Below are 19,576 nucleotides of genomic sequence, written 5' to 3' on the forward strand. Positions count from 1 at the left end.
TATTTCTGGTTTGGCAAAATAGCCTTGTGTTTTCAGGAAGAAATTAGATGTAGAACTTCAGGCTAAATGGATCAACGGGTACGGGGTTGGGGGGGAACAGGAACAGGCTACAGCCATGATCATACTGAATGGTGCAACAGGTCAAAGGGCTGAATGGCCTACTCCTCTTATTTTCTGTGTTGAAACTACAAAACTTTGACTAAAATCACATCTCTCTCTGGGTCTGAAAGGGTTAATAATTAATTGAGTACAATAAACACCAATCTAGACACACATTGTTACACTACAGAAAAATACAAAACCTTTGAGTTCTGAGGAAGGGTCACTAGACCCAAAATGTTCACTCTGATTTCTCTTCACTGATGTTGGGAGAGCTGCTGAGCTTTTCCAGCAATTTCTGTTTTTGTTTCTGACTTACAGCATCTTTTGGTTCTTACAAAATCCTTACGCCCGATCATACCCTCAGTGGCACAATAACCAAGAAGTCACAATCAGAACGCCCTGCCATGCGAGGTTCGGATGAAGCAAACCCCAGCGATGTGGCCGTGAAAACATATTTCAGGTAGAGGAGACATTCTGCCATTGTTGATGAGACACTAGTGTGTGGCGAATGGTTGTTCAGCTGAGCTTCACTCTGAGAGAACATCCTGGTGAAAGTTCCTCAAGAACGTTTGGAAATCATGACATTCCAGAGGATGCCAGCTGGCAAAATTGTGACCTGGGACCTCCAAGGAGACTCAGAAGCTTATTGGCCAATTGTCAGACACATCCACAGGCCATAAATCGAACAACTAATACCCATCGAATATCCAACCAGACCTTCGGAATAAGTGGGTATGGGGTTTGTTTAAATTTGATGGGGGAATCTTATTTCATCATTATCAATCATTCCTCCCAGTGGACTGAGGTAACAAAATTGCACACTTTGACCAAGGAAGCAGTGACCTCAGTCTTACCCGAGGGTTATGATGTGTTTATTTAAAGTAACAGATCATGATTCCTGAAAGGGTTCTTCTGCCAGTTCCGGATCTGAGTCTGTCAAGGCAGTACCCACCATCTGATGGAATCTGATAGAACACTGAATGTGGAGTCAGAGCAATTAATTGACTCTTGAAAAGGCATTCCAATTTCTACACAGGACTACTGGATTAAAGCTCTTCTCTATTTCAGTGGAGACTCAGCAGCCTTTCAGTTACTGATGGGCAGAAAGCTGACAATCCAGCCCTCTACCCTGCCTAAGGAATTGGTTCCACGCTTACACCTTGATGATGACAAAGAGGTATATGGTAAGGAGGGATCCCACCTTGTGTAGCAAGCCACACTGTAGAATAAATGCTGTGGAGCAAGGAATTGACTAGAGTTAGTTGGAGACAGTGAGGACTGCAGATGCTGGAAAGTCAGAGTCGATAAAGTGTGGAGCTGGAAAAAGCACAGCAGCTCAGGCAGCATCAGAGGAATCAACGTTTTGTTGACCTGCTGTGTCTTTTCCAGCTCCACACTTATAGAATCATAGAATCCCTACAGTGTGGAAACAGACCATTTGGCCCAACAAGTCCACACCGACCCTCCGAAGAGTAACCCACCCAGACGCATTCCCCTACCGTATTACTGTACATTTATCCCTGACTAATGCACCTAACCTGCACATCCCTGAACACTTTGGGCAATTTTAGCGTGGCCAATTCAACTAACCTGCACATCTTTAGATTGTGAGAGGAAACTGGACCACCCGGAGGAAACCCGCACAGACACGGGGAGAATGTGCAAACTCCATACAAATAGTCGCCCGAGGCAGTTATCAAACCCAGGTCCCTGACACTGTGAGGCAGCCACGCTAACCGCTGAGCCACCGTGCCACCCATTGGAGGACCCAGTGAGTCACGAACTAATGACACCTGGTCAAGTGGATGTGAGGAATGTTTGATCAACCATGATCCTGTTGAGTGACAGAGCAAGCTCAATGGGCCAAATGGCCTACTCCTGTTCCTATTTCTTATGGGTTTATGACCTTTTCCTTCCGCCTTGAAAGTTTTTGGCATTAATAAATGCCAAGAAAGGACAATGACGAGTATAAAATCTTTCTTAAAAATGAAATTTCTGTCATGATTTTTGCAATGGGTTTATTTCGAGGAGTACACTGGAGATCGAGCATGGAGATTCTGCAGTGATCATGGAGAATTGGAATCTATTGAAGCCAGAGTGACTTATTTCAACAGCTGGGCTGGAAGGACCTGGGTTCAAGGAGGTGAAGCGATACTATCTCCAGGAACAATCCCGATTCCAGTCGGGAATGGAATTCCCAACTACCATTCCATGGTTCCCATCACTCGTGTCAGTGCAAAGTGTTGGTCAAAGATAGGTGAGGGCTAAAGTGTTATTTTGTCACTCAGCTGGAGTTATGAGCCGTAAAGGAGCAGTGCTCCAAAAGCTTTTGATTTCAAACAAACCTGTTGGACTATAACCAGGTGTCATGTGACCTCTGACCTTGTCCACCCCAGTCCAACACCGGCACCTCCACATCTAAACTTGAGGAGAGTGACTAAAGCTTTCAGTTAGCCTGAATTTTGGCAAAAGGTGATGGCAGAGTGATATTATCACTGGATTGGCACTCCATCAGCCAAGGCTAACTCCCTGAAGATCCAGTTTCAAATCCCACCATGACAACCAGTGGAAATGAAATTTATACAATGAATGAATAAATTTGGAATTGAAAACTAGTCCCAATCATAGTAACAAGGGCAACTTGCCATTATGGACATTAGCCGGAGTTGTAACAGCATCACAGATTTTAAACAGAAAAGTTACAATCATGAAAAGTGATGTGAAAATCAGAGATCACTGTCTGAACTCCCATTGGAGCTGGACCAACCAAACTGCAAAAACTTCACCTGATTGTGATGGAGTTGTCTTTCGAATGCTGAATGGAATGAAGCAAATGGCAAAGTGACAATAAAGGAAAGAGCCTCAAGTCATCAGGAACCCAGTTCAGGACAGCAATAAACTACCAACCCTTGCGATTCGAAGAGAACATGTTCAGTGAAAATAGTGAAGCCTCCAAATTATCGGAAGACTTGGGTGGAGGTGGGATAGTGGTAAATGTAATCATAAAAACATTTATATATAAACATCAATAATTGTTCTCAGTAAAAAAGGCTGGGGTAGGGGATAGATGTTGTATGTGGGTCTGTTACAATCTGAAAGGGTTAACACTTGACTGAGTGTTAAGTTAATATTTGATTACAGTGGGATTTGAACAGGGGTTGGATAAGTGAGCAAGTGCATGGCAGACACAGTATAATGTGGGTAAACGTGAGGTGATCCACTTTGCTCGTGAACATAGGAAGGAAGATTATTATTTGAGTGGCCAAAATTGAGAGTGGAGAATGTTCAGTGAGCCCTGGGTATCCTTGTGCGCTAATCTCTGAAAGTAAGCACACAGGCTGTATACTGGTCTTCATAACGAGAGGATAATGAATTTTTGGATGTAGGTTTGCTCGCTGAGCTGAAAAATTCATTTCCAGGCGTTTCGTTACCTTACTAGGTAACATCTTCAGTGGACCTCATATGAAACAATGCTGAAAATTCCTGCTTTCTATTTATATGTATGGATTTCTTTGGGTTGGTGATGTCATTTCCTGTGGTGATGTTATTTCCTATGGTGAAGTCACTTCCTGTTCCTTTTCTCAGGTGGTGATGGATGGGTTCTAACTGGATGTGTTTGTTGATGGAGTTCCAGTTGGAATGCCATGCTTCTAGGAATTCTCGTGCATGTCTCTGTTTGGCTTGTCCGAGGATTGTTGTGTTGTCCCAGTCGAAGTGGTGTCCTTCCTCATCTGTATGTAAGGATACTAGTGAGAGAGGGTCATGTCATTTTGTGTCTAGTTGATGTTCATGTATCCTGGTGGCTAGTTTTCTGCCTGTTTGTCCAATGCAGTGTTTGTTACAGCCCTTGCAAGGTATTTTGTAAATGACATTAGTTTTGCTTGTTCCCTGTATAAAGTCTTTCAAGTTCATTAGCTGCTGTTTTAGTGTGTTGGTGGGTTTGTGGCTACCATGATGCCAAGGGGTCTGAGTAGTCTGGCAGTCACTTCTGAGATGCCTTTGATGTAGGGGAGAGTGGCTAGGGTTTCTGGATGTGTTTTGTCTGCCTGTTTGGGTTTATTGCTGAGAAATTGGCAGACGGTATTCATTGGGTACTCATTCTTTTTGAATATACGGATGACACTTTTGTTATCAGTAAACAAAACAAGTTAGAGGAAACCTTCAAGACGATCAATGCAGAGACTTGAACAAACAAGGAAACCTTCAGACCATTAATAATACCCCTGACTGGTACAAATTACACTAAAAAGGAGGAAAACAACAACAAATTGCTATTCCTAGATTGTAGTCATGATTTGGAGATGCTGGTGTTGGACTGGGGTGTACAAAGTTAAAAATCACACAATACCAGGTTATAGTCCAACAGGTTTAATTGGAAGTACACTAGCTTTCAGAGCGACGCTCCTTCATCAGGTGATTGTCACCTGATCAGGTGACAGGTGACAATTGTCAGGTGACAACCACCTGATGAAGGAGCATCGCTCCAAAAGCTAGTGTGCTTCCAATTAAACCTGTTGGACTATAACCTGGTGTTGTGTGATTTTTAACTCTATTCCCAGATGTCACTGTACAGCGAACAGCCAATGGGGAACTTCAAACCCGCGTCTACAAGAAAACAACACATACAGACCAAATATCGACTACAGAAGCAATCACCCCAACACCCACAAACGAAGCTGCATTAGAACACTATTTCAATTAGCCAAAACACACTGCAGCACAGAGGAACTATGCAGATCAGAGGAAAATCACCTGTACAGTGTATTCAAAAAGAATAGAAAGCAGGAATTTCCAGAATTGCTTCGCCTGAGGTCAACTGAAGATGTTACCTAGTAAGGTAACAAAACGTCTGGAAATGAACCTTCCAGCTCAGTGAGCAAACCTACATCCAAAATCTCAACCTGAGCTACAAATCTTCTCAAAACTCGCTAAGGGTAATGACTGTATACTGACCTTCATAACGAGAGGGTAACGACAGTATATTGACCTTCATAACGAGAGGGTAATGACTGTATACTGACCTTCATAACGAGAGGGTAAGGACTGTATACTGGCCTTCATAACGAGAGGGTAACGACAGTATACTGGCCTTCATAACGAGAGGGTAACGACTATATACTGACCTTCATAACGAGAGGGTAAGGACTGTATATTGGCCTTCATAACGAGACATAACGACAGTATATTGGCCTTCATAACAAGACGTAACGACAGTATATTGGCCTTCATAACAAGAGGGTAACGACTGTATATTGGCCCTCATAACGAGAGGGTAAGGACTGTATACTGGCCTTCATAACGAGAGGGTAACGACAGTATATTGGCCTTCATAACGAGAGGGTAACGAATGTATACTGGCCTTCATAACGAGACTGTAACGACAGTATATTGGCCTTCATAACGAGAGGGTAAGAACTGTATACTGACCTTCATAACAAGAGGATAACGACAGTATATTGGCCTTCATAACGAGACGTAACGACAGTATATTGGCCTTCATAACGAGATGTAACGACAGTATATTAGCCTTCACAACGAGAGGGTAACGACAGTATATTGGCCTTCACAACGAGACTGTAACGACAGTATATTGGCCTTCATAACGAGACTGTAACGACAGTATATTGGCCTTCATAACGAGAGGGTAAGAACTGTATATTGGCCTTCATAACGAGAGGGTAACGACAGTATATTGGCCTTCATAACAAGAGGATAACGACAGTATATTGGCCTTCACAACGAGACTGTAACGACAGTATATTGGCCTTCATAACAAGAGGGTAACGACTGTATATTGGCCTTCATAACAAGAGGATAACGACAGTATATTGGCCTTCATAACGAGAGGATTCTAGTACAGGGATAAGGATGTCTCACTGTAATTCTACAAGCCATTGGTGAGGGCACGCCTGGAATATTCGATGCAGTGGTTTTGGTCCCCTTATCTGCGGAAGGATGTTCTCACTATGGAAGAAATGCAGCAAAGGTTTACCAAACTGATTCCCAGGATGGCAGGACTAATGTACGAGGAGAGATTGAGTCAGTTAGAATTGTATTCAGTGGAGCTCAGAGGATTCAAGGGGTGTAGGATTTTAAAGAAACTGATAAAGTTCTAACAGGACTAGACAGGTTTAATGCAGGAAGGAAGTTCCTAATGGTGGGAGTGCCCAGAACCAGGGGTCATCTTTTAAGGTACAGGATGGGACATTTCAGTCTGAGATGCGGAGAACTGTCTTCATGGCTTTATGCCTTCATTCCTGATGAAGGGCTTTTGCCTGAAACGTTGATTATCCTGCTTCTTGGATACTGCCTGATGTGCTGTGCTTTTCCAGCACCACTCTAATCTAGAAATGTCTTCACACACAGAGTGTGGAGTCTGTGAAATTCACCGCCACAGAAAGTGGTTGAGGCCAAAAGACTATGTGTTTTCAAGAAGGAGGGAGATATAACTCTTGTGGATAAAAAGATCAAAGGATATGGACAGGATTAAGGTATTGAGTTCGATGATCAGCCATAATCATATTGAATGGTGGAGCAGCTTGACGGGCCAAATGGCCTACCCCTGCTTCTAACCTCTATGTTTCTATGAGTGCGATAAGCTCCATGATAATATCATGAGGACTTGGTGAGGGAGCACAGAAGGAACTTATGGGTGACCAACCCAAACCTCAGTCCTTCCAATAGTCTTGGTCATAGTGCAGACCCTATTGTTAGAGTTTGTAAATAGTTACAGAGACGAAATGAGCTACATCTTGTTTACTTTCCACAACTCCTCATTACACTGGAAGGTGTCTGCCTTCGCACACTCTAGACCCTGTCCCCCACTAAAGAACACACTCTGTTTGAATAGATGGATGGTAACACATCGTGCAATCTCCAAGTCTATGGATGTGCATTCCTTTTATTCCTCAACAAATTAAGCAGTTCCCCTTTGTGAAAAAGAATAGGAGTTGAGCTGGTACTTACTGAGATTATTTGGCCAACTCAACGTACATTGTTCTCCCTCCAGGCAGGGATAGTAAAGTTTGGGTAGAGGTGTAAAACAGACTTGACCACCATTGCCAGAGAGGCATTTGTGTTTCTAATAAGCCAACAATCCTCTCAGTTCCCTGCTGATTGTTAAACAATTGAAAATGAGGTTTCAATAATTCACTCGCAGTCCAGTAGAGTGTTCAGGAACTTTTTAAACTTTATATTCTACTTTAGTTGTGTGTATTGTAGCCAAAGTGCTTGGAGACTGTCTCGTTCACACAGTTTGACTTGGGCAACTTGGTGTAGTTTGTGTCCATTTGAAGCCGATGCAGTGTTTTGGAATGTTGGCCTATTGCAGAATGGGTTTTAATTTAACTCTACGAGGCAGTTTTTGCAATCTGCAAGAACGCTGAGTCGTACACAATGCTCTGGGCCAATGAGTTAGAGGTTTAAGTCACTGGGTGTGTACCTGCCACTGTTGGCTTTCACATCTTTCCGTTCGAAGGACCCTTTTTGCAAATATTAATGCTCACAATGCCTCACGGGACAGGAATACGGATCAGTGTGTGGGAGCGATATTGTTACAGTCCACCTCCCATTATAACAGCCAGTTAACAAGGCTGGGAGCACACAGTCTCTCAGTTAACTCTCTGAATGTACTCCCCACGAGATGGAATAGCTGCAGCTTTGAATCAGACCCCCTCACAGAGTAACACAGTGGCAGAGACAACAAGCAGTTCCCTCTCAGAGAAAGGCAGGCATTTGAAAGTCATGATTTATTTTTTGGCCGCAGTTCTGTCCTTTGTGGCTGGTGAGGGAAAGCTACTGTGGGCATATATCACTGAGTCAGGGGAAGGCAGTCGAGCACAGTGAAAAGAATGATTTCTCAATGAGGTGTTGACAGTTCCCACAAAGCACCTTGGGGGCATTTTCTGACTTTAAGATCCTTTTATGAACAAAAACTGTCAATGTCCGTGCTGTCTCTGTCCCCGCCTTCCTGCCCTCAAGGAGGTTAGATGCTTTCTGTTCAACTCTAACTATTTGAGGTGTACAAAGTTGTGAGAGGAATAGACAAGGAGAAACTTCTTTCCCAAAGTCGAGGGGTCGTTGAGCGGGGGGGGCACAGTTTTAAGGCAACGGGCAAGAGATTTAGAGGGAATTTGAGGAAAAAGGGTTTCACCCAGAGGGTAATGTGTTTGAAAAACTCACTGTCGAGAATGATGGTAGAGGCAGAAACTCTCACAGCATTTTAGAACACGTGAAATACCGTAACATACTGGGGTGTGATCCAAGTGCTGGACAGATAGAGTCATAGAGATGTACAGCATGGAAACAGACCCTTCGGCCCAACCCGTCCGTGCTGACCAGATATCCTGTGATGCTGCCCCCTTCACACCTCACACCAGCTCTGATGTAGAGTCATCCAGGCTTGAAACGTTAGCTTTCTCTCTCTCCAAATGCTGGAGATCACAACGGGTCAGGCAGCATTTGGTGTTTTCAGTACAGATTCCAGCCTCTGCTGTAACTGGTTCCCAGATGGTGTGAACACAATGGGCTGAAGGACCCTTTTTTGTGCTGTAAAAAACTGTATGCCTGTAATTTCCCAGCACATCATCTCTGTCACAAATGAGAAAGTACAGATTTGAACAGGCAGGTAGATATTGTGTCATTGACAGAAAGTACAATGTCCCTCAAAATGTGGATGACTCTTTTGGTAACACCAAACAGCTCAGCTCAGGCAAGAAATGTTCAATAACTTTTGTCGTCTTGACAACTGACCGTTTTGATGATTATCACAAGAGAAAAATGCAAATAATCAAATTAATATTTCACAGAATCAGTGTGTGGAATGACAGAGCTGTTACCCAGCCAGCCTTGCTCTCGTCTGTCCAGAACTCTGCTGTGCTGAATGTGTCTGCTTAAAAAGGGAATAAAGGCCAGAGTGGCTGTTAATTAAATGACAGACATGAAAGAACAATCGCTTGCCTTGTCCTTTTATACCTCGGTTTGCAACCACAGCAGGGGCCGGGTGCTGGGGTGGGTAAGGTCAGTACGAGGTGAATTGACCTGCTTGGCAGGACGTTATGAATCTTGGTTCACCTGAGAATGCGGGGCACTTGGTGTCCAGATGCCTAGCCACAAAAAAAAGCAATTAAGAGGGAAATCAAGGGGTTTACAGAGAAAGAAACTGTCCCCAAACTCTTGTGGTGCAAGTGCTGCCGCTGAGGGGGTGGTGGGCTGAGTTTTACTTCCCCTTATGCAGCAGTTTGTGTTACAGCCACAGCATTCACGCATGAGCTCTCTTCAATCGTTTGCCTGCCCTTTTGTCTGGGGACTGTTCCATGTGCAGAGCTCTCTCTCTTGTAAGAGTGGGCTCAGCCCCCATCGTGGCCCCACGTGGGTTGGCTGGAAACATTTGCCAGATGAGCCTGTGAAGTTTTATAATCGGGGAGTCGTTTATTTTCTCCTCGGATTTTGAACAGATTGTCTGGGTAGAGCAGGGTCCCCTCTGAAAGGAAGGTGGAGTTTTGCTCGGCTCAGTAGTTGCACTGCTCTCAGTTTTCACAGCTGAGCTCTGAATGAAAAGCTTCTTTGAAGCTTAAGGCGGTTTGTGCAAGAGGGGGGTCTTTGTGAAACTTGCTCCATTGAGCAGCAAGTGCAACAAGGAAGCTGGTCTTTTCATGTCACTCCTTGAATGTTAACTTTGCTGGTTAATTTCTCTCGCAGGAACTGATCGAAGTTGACACCGAGGCTATTTTTGAATTGGCTGCATACATACTACAGGTAGGAACGTTCAAGCTGTTAGTCTTTGTGTGTCCCTAACCAGCAACATTTACAATGTGTTCTGAGGTGAGATTCACTGAAAAAGATGATGAATCATAATGGCTCTCTTGCTGGAGTTATTGGGAATTGTTAAAAGCAACAGTTAATGGCTGGACTTGGATAAGATTGAGTGTGTCAGCAGGCAGTTTATGCACGAAAAGTGATGCTCCTGTTTACATTGAACACCAAAACTAACGATCACTATTTACAGTTCCACCTAAGCATTGCATTTGTGTTGAAGTTTTGATTTTTACCGACCTTCTCTTCCTTGTTTTGCTTTTGTTCTTTTGACCCAGCGAATGATAATCAAGCTAAGTTTTGTAGAACCAATTCTCGCTTTGCTAAGATTCTGATTGATGGGGAATCTCAGCAAATATCACCTGCTCCCTATCTCATCATCAATTCATGGAAATTAATTACAATAGGCATTTGGGTCAAGTTGGAAAGTACTTGTTCTGGAATTGCTATTATTCAGTGAGGACAACACATTCTCTTGTTCTTCTGAAAGGAGTGTATAATAGATAATCAATCACAAGAGATTAATATCTGAAGTTTTACATCAATGTAATTGGAACGATTTAATTGCAAACCATGAAGTGAAATTGTTTGTTTTTTGGAGTAAGTTGGGACAGTAAGTGCTTGAGTACCCAGACTTTAATTTACTGCCATTGGCAGCTCTCATCCGACTTAACAGACATGTCTACAAATGTGTCTTGTAATTTATGGTTTTACTTGCGTTAACAAGCAGATACGTTAAGGTACCTACTGAGATTTAAAGACTGAAGGTTAAGCTCTTGGCAAAAACTCCCAAGCCCCATGCTTTTTAAATAACATGTTATACTTTGAGGGCAGCCTTCCATTTGTCCTGCCTGTGGGTGGGAGATGAGCATTTATTTCGCTGCAGTTATCTGTGTATGTGAGAATTTCCTGTTGCATTCTGCTGCTCAGTTACGCTTTGTGGTAATTCACATGTTTCCAGAGTCACTGCAATGTGGTTGACTCTTTGCCCTCTGGAAGGGTTCCGGCAGGATTCGGTTCAAGGGCAATTAGGGGTGGGCAACAAATGTGGGCCTTTGCCCGTGATGCCCACATCCCATGAAAGAATAAAGTAAGATTTATGCCCTTTGTGGATCTCCAACTGGAATCACTCCTAACTTTAACTCTAAGCTGCCAGCCTTCATCTGGCTGGTCTGTACGCTCTGGGATATCATCTCTCAACCTTGCGGCCTTGCTATGTCTTGTTTCCTCTCTCTCCTCAAGAATCCTGCTTTGACCAACCCCTTGCTCACCTGCTCTCTCTCCTTCCATGGATAACTAGCACCTTTTGCTTGAAAAGGCAACTGTGCAGCACTTGGTCTCTTTGGTACCTTAAAGGCACTGCATGAAGCCAAGTTGTCATTGAACTGAGCTCAATGACTTGACGACAAAGGCTTGTGACCTTTTCACTTTGAAGTCTTGGTCAGTTTTTTTTTGTGCTTAATTCAAAGCAGATTCGCACACACAATGACCGCAGCTGCCTGGGGGTGCCCTGGTTTGTACAAATGCCCTCCCAGAGTCAGTGACACACTCAGCAGTCATCTCAGAGATGGCCCTGTTGCCCAAAGCAGAACCCGGGCAGCGTTCCCACGTGACCATCACCCACTCGGATCTGCTGGTCATCATGTTTTACCGGACTGTTGACTAAACCACCAATTCAAATCTGCCACACTCTTTGTTTAGTAAACAGCTTGGAGCCAGTTGGAGCCCTGGATTTAATTCCAGGTCAGACACTGTAGACTGGGCAAAACTGCCACTTGGACTCACATTGTGAGGGGTACTACCTCACAATGGGCCGGAGAGAAGCGTGGAGTGGATAGGTGGGAAGGAAAATGGACAGGTCGGACAGGTCATGAGGGTGGTGCCAAGTTGGAAGGTTGGATCTGGGATAAGGTGGGGGGAGGGGAAATGAGGAAACTGGTGAAGTCCACATTGATGCCATGGGGTTGGAGGGTCCTGAGGCGGAAGATGAGGCGTTCTTCCTCCAGGCGTCAGGTGGTGAGGGAGTGGCGATGTAGAAGGCCCAGGACCTGAATGTCCTTGACGGAGTGGGGATGGGGGAGGGAGTGTGGTTGAAGTATTCAGCCACAGGGTGTTGGGTTGGTTGATGTGGCTGTCCCAGAGATGTTCTCTGAAGTGCTCTGCAAATAGGCAGAGCTTCAAAAATGGAGCTCCAGCACAACCAGTATATTCACTTGCAAGACTTAACTGGTTTGTTACTGGTTTTCCCACTGGGGACCAGGAGGAGGTCTCCAAATTCTACAAGGTGGCGGCGGCAGGGAAGTAGACCTTCCCTGACCCGCCACCCCCTAAGCTAATCCTGTCTTTGCCATCGCCCCGTCTTCCCTTTCTCTAATGTGCCCATAGGCAGGTTAGAGTACATGAGGGTCACACCCACCCACTTTGCCCGGTGCCATGAAGAGATTTCTCTCTTCACAGATGCTGCCAGACCTGCTGAGTTTCTGTAACATATTGTGCACGCATTTGCACACAGCATTATGCTTTTGTTCGAGGTGATAGTTTTGCAGCTAGTTCTATATTTCAAATATTGAATTTAAATTCCACCGGCTACCACCTAGAATCATAGAGTCGTGGAGATGTTCAGCCCAACTCATCCATGCTGGACAGATATCTGAAATTGATCTAGTCCCATTTGCCAGCATTTGACCAATATCCCTGTAAATCCTTCCTATTCATATACCCCTCCAGATGCCTTTTAAATGTTGTAATTGTACCAGCCTCCACCACTTCCTCTGGCAGCTCATTCCATACACACACCACCCTCTGCGTGAAGAAGTTGCCCCTTGTGTCCCTTTTAATCTTTCCCCTCTCACCTTAATCCTACACTCTCTAGTTTCCCCTCCCCTGGGAAAAAGACCTTGTCTGTTTACCCTATCCATGCCCCTCATGATTTTATAAAGCGCTATAAGGTCACCCCTCAGCCTCTGACGCTCCAGAGAAAATAGCCCCATTAAGGCGTTTGATAAGGTCCCCATTATAGACTAATGAAAAAAGTGGAGTCACATGCTGTGCAGGGTGTTCTAGCTAGGTGGATAAAGAACTGGTTGAGCAACAGGAGACAGAGAGTAGTAGTTGAAGGGAGTTTCTCGAAATGGAGAAAGATGACCAGTGGTGTTCCACAGGGGTCAGTGTGGGGCCACTGTTGTTTGTAATATACATAAATGATCTGGAAGAGGGCACTGTTGGTATGATCAGCAAGTTTGCAGATGACACAAAGATTGGTGGAGTAGCAGAAAGCATAAGGGACTGTCAGAGATTACAGGAGGATATAGATAGACTGGAGAGTTGGGCGGAAAAGTGGCAGATGGAGTTCAGTCCAGGCAAGTTTGAGGTGATGCATTTAGGTAAGTCTAATTCTCGAGCGAATTATACAATGAACGGAATATCCTTGGGATAGGTTGATGAGCAGAGAGATCTGGGAGTGCAGGTCCATTGTACCCTGAAGGTTGCTGCACAGGTGGATAGAGTGGTCAAGAAGGCATATGGTATGCTTGCCTTCATTGGACAGGGTATCGAGTATAAGAGCTGGCAGGTCATGTTAAAGTTGTACAAGACATTGGTTCGGCCGCATTTAGAATACTGTGTACAGTTCTGGGCACCTCATTACCAAAAGGATGTGGGCACTTTGGAGAGGATGCAGAGAAGGTTTCCGAGGATGTTGCCTGGTATGGAAGGTGCTAGCTATGAAGAGAGGTTGAGTAGGTTAGGATTGTTTTCACTAGAAAAAAGGAGATTGAGGGGGGACCTGATTGAGGTTTATAAAATCATGAAGGGTATAGACAGGGTGGATAGAGACAAGCTTTTTCCCAGGCCGAAGGATTCAATAACGAGAGGTCATGCTTTCAAGGTGAGAGGTGGAAAGTTTATGGGGGATACACGAGGTAAGTACTTCACACAGAGGGTGGTGGGCATTTGGAACGCGTTGCCAGCAGAGGTGGTAGAGGCAGGCACAGTAGATTCATTTATGATTCGGAGATGCCGGTGTTGGACTGGGGTGTACAAAGTTAAAAATCACGCAACACCAGGTTATAGTCCAACAGGTTTAATTGGAAGCACACTAGCTTTCGGAGCGACGCTCCTTCATCAGGTGATTGTGGAGGGCTCAATCGTAACACAGAATTTATAGCAAAAATTTGCAGTGTGATGTAACTGAAATTATACATTGAAGAATTGATTGTCTGTTAAGCCTTTCATCTGTTAGAATACAGTGATAGTTTCACTTCTTTCATGTGTAAATCACAAAACCCTTTTTTTTAAAGTTGCATTCTTGGGTTAGCTGTTAACAATGGTTATAGCTAGACAATATGTTGAAGGTGTTAGCCCCCTTATGTTCTCTGTCTATGACCTGATGTTTAGATTGATTCCAATCTAAAAAGTGAGATAACAGAGTTTTACATAAATTCATGCAGTTTTTGAGCTCAGAGTTCTACATGAATGTATGTGGTTTTTGAGCAAAGTGCAATGTAACTCTGAAAGTACCAAAAAAATTCACCACACAAAATATATGTGTGCATGTGGGTCTTTGTCTGTCTGTGTGTGTGTCTGTCTGGGGTGGGGGTTGTGAGTGTGAGAAAGTGTGTGTGTGTGTGTGTGTGTAGTGAGTGCAGAGTGTCTTAAGTCTGTGAGGGGGTGCATGTGTGGGAGTCTGTGTATCTATAAGGGTGTATGTGGGTGTCTGTGTGCGCATCTGTGTGTATCTGTGTCCGTGTGTATGTGAGAGTGTGTGTGTGTAGGAATATCTGTGTGTGTGTGTGTGTAGTGCAATTGTGATCACCTGTAATGTGACATGAACCCAAGGTCCCGGTTGAGGCCCTCCCTATGGGTACTGAACTTAGCTATCAGCCTCTGCTCGGCCGAGCAGATGCTGATAGCTAAGTTCGGTACCCATAGGGAGGGCCTCAACCGGGACCTTGGGTTCATGTCACATTACAGGTGATCACCATTGCACTACATATACACACACAGATATTCCTACACACACACACTCACATACACACGGACACAGATACACACAGACGCGCACACAGACACCCACATACACCCTTATAGATACACAGACTCCCACACATGCACCCCCTCACAGACTTAAGACACTCTGCACTCACTACAGACACATACACACACACGCACACTTTCTCACACTCACAACCCCCACCCCAGACAGACACACACACACAGACAGAGATAAAAACAATGACTGCAGATGCTGGAAACCAGATTCTGGATCAGTGGTGCTGGAAGAGCACAGCAATTCAGGCAGTATCCGACGAGCAGCAAAATCGACGCACACACACAGACAGACAAAGACCCACATGCACACATATATTTTGTGTGGTGAATTTTTTTGGTACTTTCAGAGTTACATTACACTTTGCTCAAAAAACCACATACATTCATGTAGAACTCTGAGCTCAAAAACTGCATGAATTTATGTAAAACTCTGTTATCTCACTTTTTAGATTGGAATCAATCTAAACATCAGGTCATAGACAGAGAACACAAGGGGCTAACACCTTCAACATATTGTCTAGCTATCACCATTGTTAACAGCTAACCCGAGAATGCAACTTTAAAAAACAGGGTTTTGTGATTTACACATGAAAGAAGTGAAACTATCACTGTATTCTAACAGATGAAAGGCTTAACAGACAATCAATTCTTCAATGTATAATTTCAGTTACATCACACTGCAAATTTTTGCTATAAATTCTGTGTTACGATTGAGCCCTCCACAATCACCTGATGAAGGAGCGTCGCTCCGAAAGCTAGTGTGCTTCCAATTAAACCTGTTGGACTATAACCTGGTGTTGTGTGATTTTTAACTAGATTCATTTAAGATGCCTGATGAAGGGCTTTTGCCCGAAACGTCGATTTCGAAGCTCCTCGGATGCTGCCTGAATTGCTGTGCTCTTCCAGCACCACTAATCCAGAATCATTTAAGATGCGTCTGGACAGATGCATGAGTAGGTGGGGAGCAGAGGGATACAAATGCTTAGGAATTGACCAACAGGTTTAGACAGTAGATTTGGATTGGCTCAGGCTTGGAGGGCTGAAGGGCCTGATCCTGGGCTGTAAATTTTCTTTGTTCCTTTGTTCTTTATTCAGTCTCTCCCTGTAGCTCAAACCCTCCAATCCCTGGCAACATCCTTGTAAATCTTTTCTGAACCCTTTCAAGTTTCACAATATCTTTCCTATGGCAGGGAGACCATGTGCTTTGACCAAGCCTCTGGATTACAAATCCAGTGACATTACCACTGTGCTACCATCTCCCAGTGTTTACAGTGACCATGCTCCTCAGACTGACACTGTAATGCTAACCCCACAGAATCCTGAAAGGAGTTAAAGTCCGGCCTGGAGATTGGCTGCAATGTATTGTAGTTTCTGCCAGATGAAGTGAAGCAATCTCCTGGTGGAAGGCAGTGTTTGCTGATGGTTTTCCATGTGCAGGCTTGTCCTAATCTTTTCTGAAAATGTGTTGCTGGAAAAGCGCAGCAGGTCAGGCAGCATCCAAGGAGCAGGAGAATCGACATTTCGGGCATGAGCCCTTCTTCAGGAATGAGGAAAGTGTGCCAAGCAGGCTAAGATAAAAGGTAGGGAGGAGGGACTTGGGGGAGGGGCGTTGGAAATGCGATAGGTGGAAGGAGGTTAAGGTGAGGGTGATAGGTGGGGGTGGGGGCGGAGAGGTCAGGAAGAAGATTGCAGGTTAAGAAGGTGGTGCTGAGTTTGAGGGTTGGGACTGAGACAAGCTGGGGGGAGGGGAAATGAGGAAACTGGAGAAATCTGAGTTCATCCCTTATGGTTGGAGGGTTCCTAGGCGGAAGATGAGGCGCTCTTCCTCCAGCCGTCGTGTTGCCATGGTCTGGCGATGGAGGAGTCCAAGGACCTGCATGACCTTGGTGGAGTGGGAGGGGGGAGTTGAAGTGTTGAGCCACGGGGTGGTTGGGTTGGTTGGTCCCGGTGTCCCAGAGGTGTTCTCTGGGTGGGGCTCCAGCTCCACACCAGGTCCTAGCTCCCAGCCCTGCCATGTTTTCATCATCCCTCCAGAACTACCCCTCTCTGAGGATGAAAGATCAGTCCTCGGCAGTGGCCTCACCTTCATTCCCCTACGCTCTCGGATTAATGCGTTCAACACACGGCGTGACATCGAACAATTCTTCCGCCGCCTTCGCCTCTGTGCCTACTTCTTCAACCAGGACTCCCGCCCACCCTCTGTCGACCCCTTCTCCCGCCTCCAACACACCCCATCCACCAGGACACCCCATGCTGGCCTCTTACCTGGTCTCGACCTCTTCATAGCCAACTGTCACCGCAACATTAACCGCCTCAATTTCTCCACCCCTCTCACCCACTCCAATCTCTCACCCTCAGAACGTGCAGCCCTCCACTCCCTCCATTCCAAACCCAACCTCACTATCAAACCGACAGACAAGGGAGGCGCGGTAGTAGTTTGCCGCACCGACCTTTACATCGCTAAGGCTAAATGCCAGCTCGCGGGCACCTCCTCCTACTGCCCCCTTGGCCATGACCCCACCTCCCACCACTAAACCATCATCTCCCAGACCGTCCATAACCTCATCACCTCGGGGGACCTCCCATCCACCGCCTCCAACCTCAAAGTCACACAACCCCGCACCGCCCGTTTATACCTCCTGCCCCAAATCCACAAACCTGACTGCCCCAGCCGACCCATTGTCTCAGCCTGCTCCTGCCCCACCGAACTCATCTCTGCATACCTCGACACGGTCCTGTCCCCCTTAGTCCAAGAACTCCCCACCTACGTTCGGGACACTACCCACGCCCTCCACCTCCTCCATGATTTTCGCTTCCCCGGTCCCCATCGCCTTATCTTCGCCATGGACATCCAGTCCCTGTACACCTCCATCCCACATCACGAAAGGTTTCAGAGAACACCTCTGGGACACCCGGACCAACCAACCCAACCATCCCGTGACTCAACACTTCAACTCCCCCTCCCACTCCACCAAGGACATGCAGGTCCTTGGACTCCTCCATCGCCAGACCATAGCAACACGACGGTTGGAGAAAGAGCGCCTCATCTTCCGCCTAGGAACCCTCCAACCACAGGGATGAACTCAGATTTCTCCAGTTTCTACATTTCCCCTCCCCCCACCTTGTCTCAGTCCCAACCATCAAACTCAGCACCACCTTCCTAACCTGCAATCTTCTTCCTGACCTCTCCGCCCCCACCCCCACTCCGGCCTATCACCCTCACCTTAACCTCCTTCCACCTATCGCACTTCCAACGCCCCTCCCCCAAGTCCGTTCTCCCTACCTTTTATCTTAGCCTGCTTGGCACACTTTCCTCATTTCTGAAGAAGGACTCATGCCCAAAACGTCGATTCTCCTGTTCCCTGGATGCTGCCTGACCTGCTGCGCTTTTCCAGCAACACATTTTCAGCTCTGATCTCCAGCATCTGCAGTCCTCACTTTGTCCTAATCTTTTCCCAGCCAGCACCACTCTATTCCAGACTCTGGTTTCTAGCATCTGCAGTCCTCGTTTTTACCCAGTGGAAAAGCCTACTGGTCAAATACACTCTCTCCTTCCTCACGGTAAAACTGGAGATGGAATGTTTTTCTGTTCTGGTCATGACTCTGCGATATAATCAGAGGGATTGCAGTGAGCTGCCCACACAGCCTCTGAAATAGAAGCACACGAGGGACTGAAAGAATGAAGAAACTCTTAAGAAACAACACTGCAGTAAGAATCCGGAACGACTAATCCCTGGGATGGAGGTGAAGGCAGAACATGTAGGCAATTACATCGAACCAGTGTTCCACCAGAAACGAGGAGGCAGGAGGCTAATGGGGCGTGTGGAAGGGATTAACTGCTGGAGAATGTTTTCCAAAGCTCCATTTCCCATGACCCTGCAGAGGAGCAAGTGACGAAGGAAGCACGTTGTCACAAATCCACTTTTCCTTCTTGGCTACATGCCCCCTCACTTCCTAAAACCTTTGGAAAATCTTCCCTGGAATGTGAGTTTCAGACATTTCAGATTTTGCTTTTCCTAACTTGGCAAAAGCAGGCATTAACTTTCACTTGTAAACCAAGCTCTTCCTTGGAATCATCGCTTTCATTTTCTCAAGGGTCACTTTGTTGAGTTGACTCTGTTTCTCTCTCCACAGGTGCTGCCAGACCTGCTGAGTTTCTCCATCAATTTCTGTTTTTGACTCCTCCATGGTTAGTAAGTGATCAGACTGTCAATGCAGACACCTGGATGAGCAAATATTGGGAAGACCAGTGCCGTTATTTTTGGTTTCTGTTCCAAGCTGTATTCCTCAGACTCTCCTCTGTGTCACTCTCTCTGGCAACTCTCTGCGAGTAAATGGTCAATGCACAAGCCTAGTGTCAAATGTGAAATCCTCATATTCTCACCTTCACTAAAAACATCTGTCTCCACATCTGGAACCTTGTCTGACTTTGTCCCTGATTCAGCTCCATCTGCTGCACACCCCTCGTTACATCAACCATTGGTATCGTAAACCAGAAACTGTGGTTGAGGTGGCCAGGTGGCTCAGTGGTTAGCACTGCTGCCTCACAGCATCAGGGACCCGGGTTCGATTCCAGCCTCAGGTGACTGTCTGTGTGGAGTTTGCACATTTT

The 19,576-nt window shown here is 45.6% G+C and overlaps 1 protein-coding gene across 6 annotated transcripts in view; it reads left to right on the plus strand.

Moving 5' to 3' along the window:
- Window positions 1-19,576, plus strand: part of frmd4a (FERM domain containing 4A) — a 765,730-nt gene that overhangs the window by 600,506 nt on the left and 145,648 nt on the right. For all 6 annotated transcript variants that reach the window (XM_043714187.2, XM_043714188.2, XM_043714186.2 and 3 more), the window contains one exon: window positions 9,802-9,858. In XM_043714187.2, the coding sequence (XP_043570122.1) occupies window positions 9,802-9,858 (57 nt within the window). The remainder of the gene's footprint in view (window positions 1-9,801; window positions 9,859-19,576) is intronic.

This window comes from Chiloscyllium plagiosum, unplaced genomic scaffold (genome assembly GCF_037043375.1).
Source record: "Chiloscyllium plagiosum isolate Xiang-an unplaced genomic scaffold, Cpla_swu_hap1 HiC_scaffold_23, whole genome shotgun sequence".
In the NCBI taxonomy this organism is placed as follows: Eukaryota; Metazoa; Chordata; class Chondrichthyes; order Orectolobiformes; family Hemiscylliidae; genus Chiloscyllium; species Chiloscyllium plagiosum.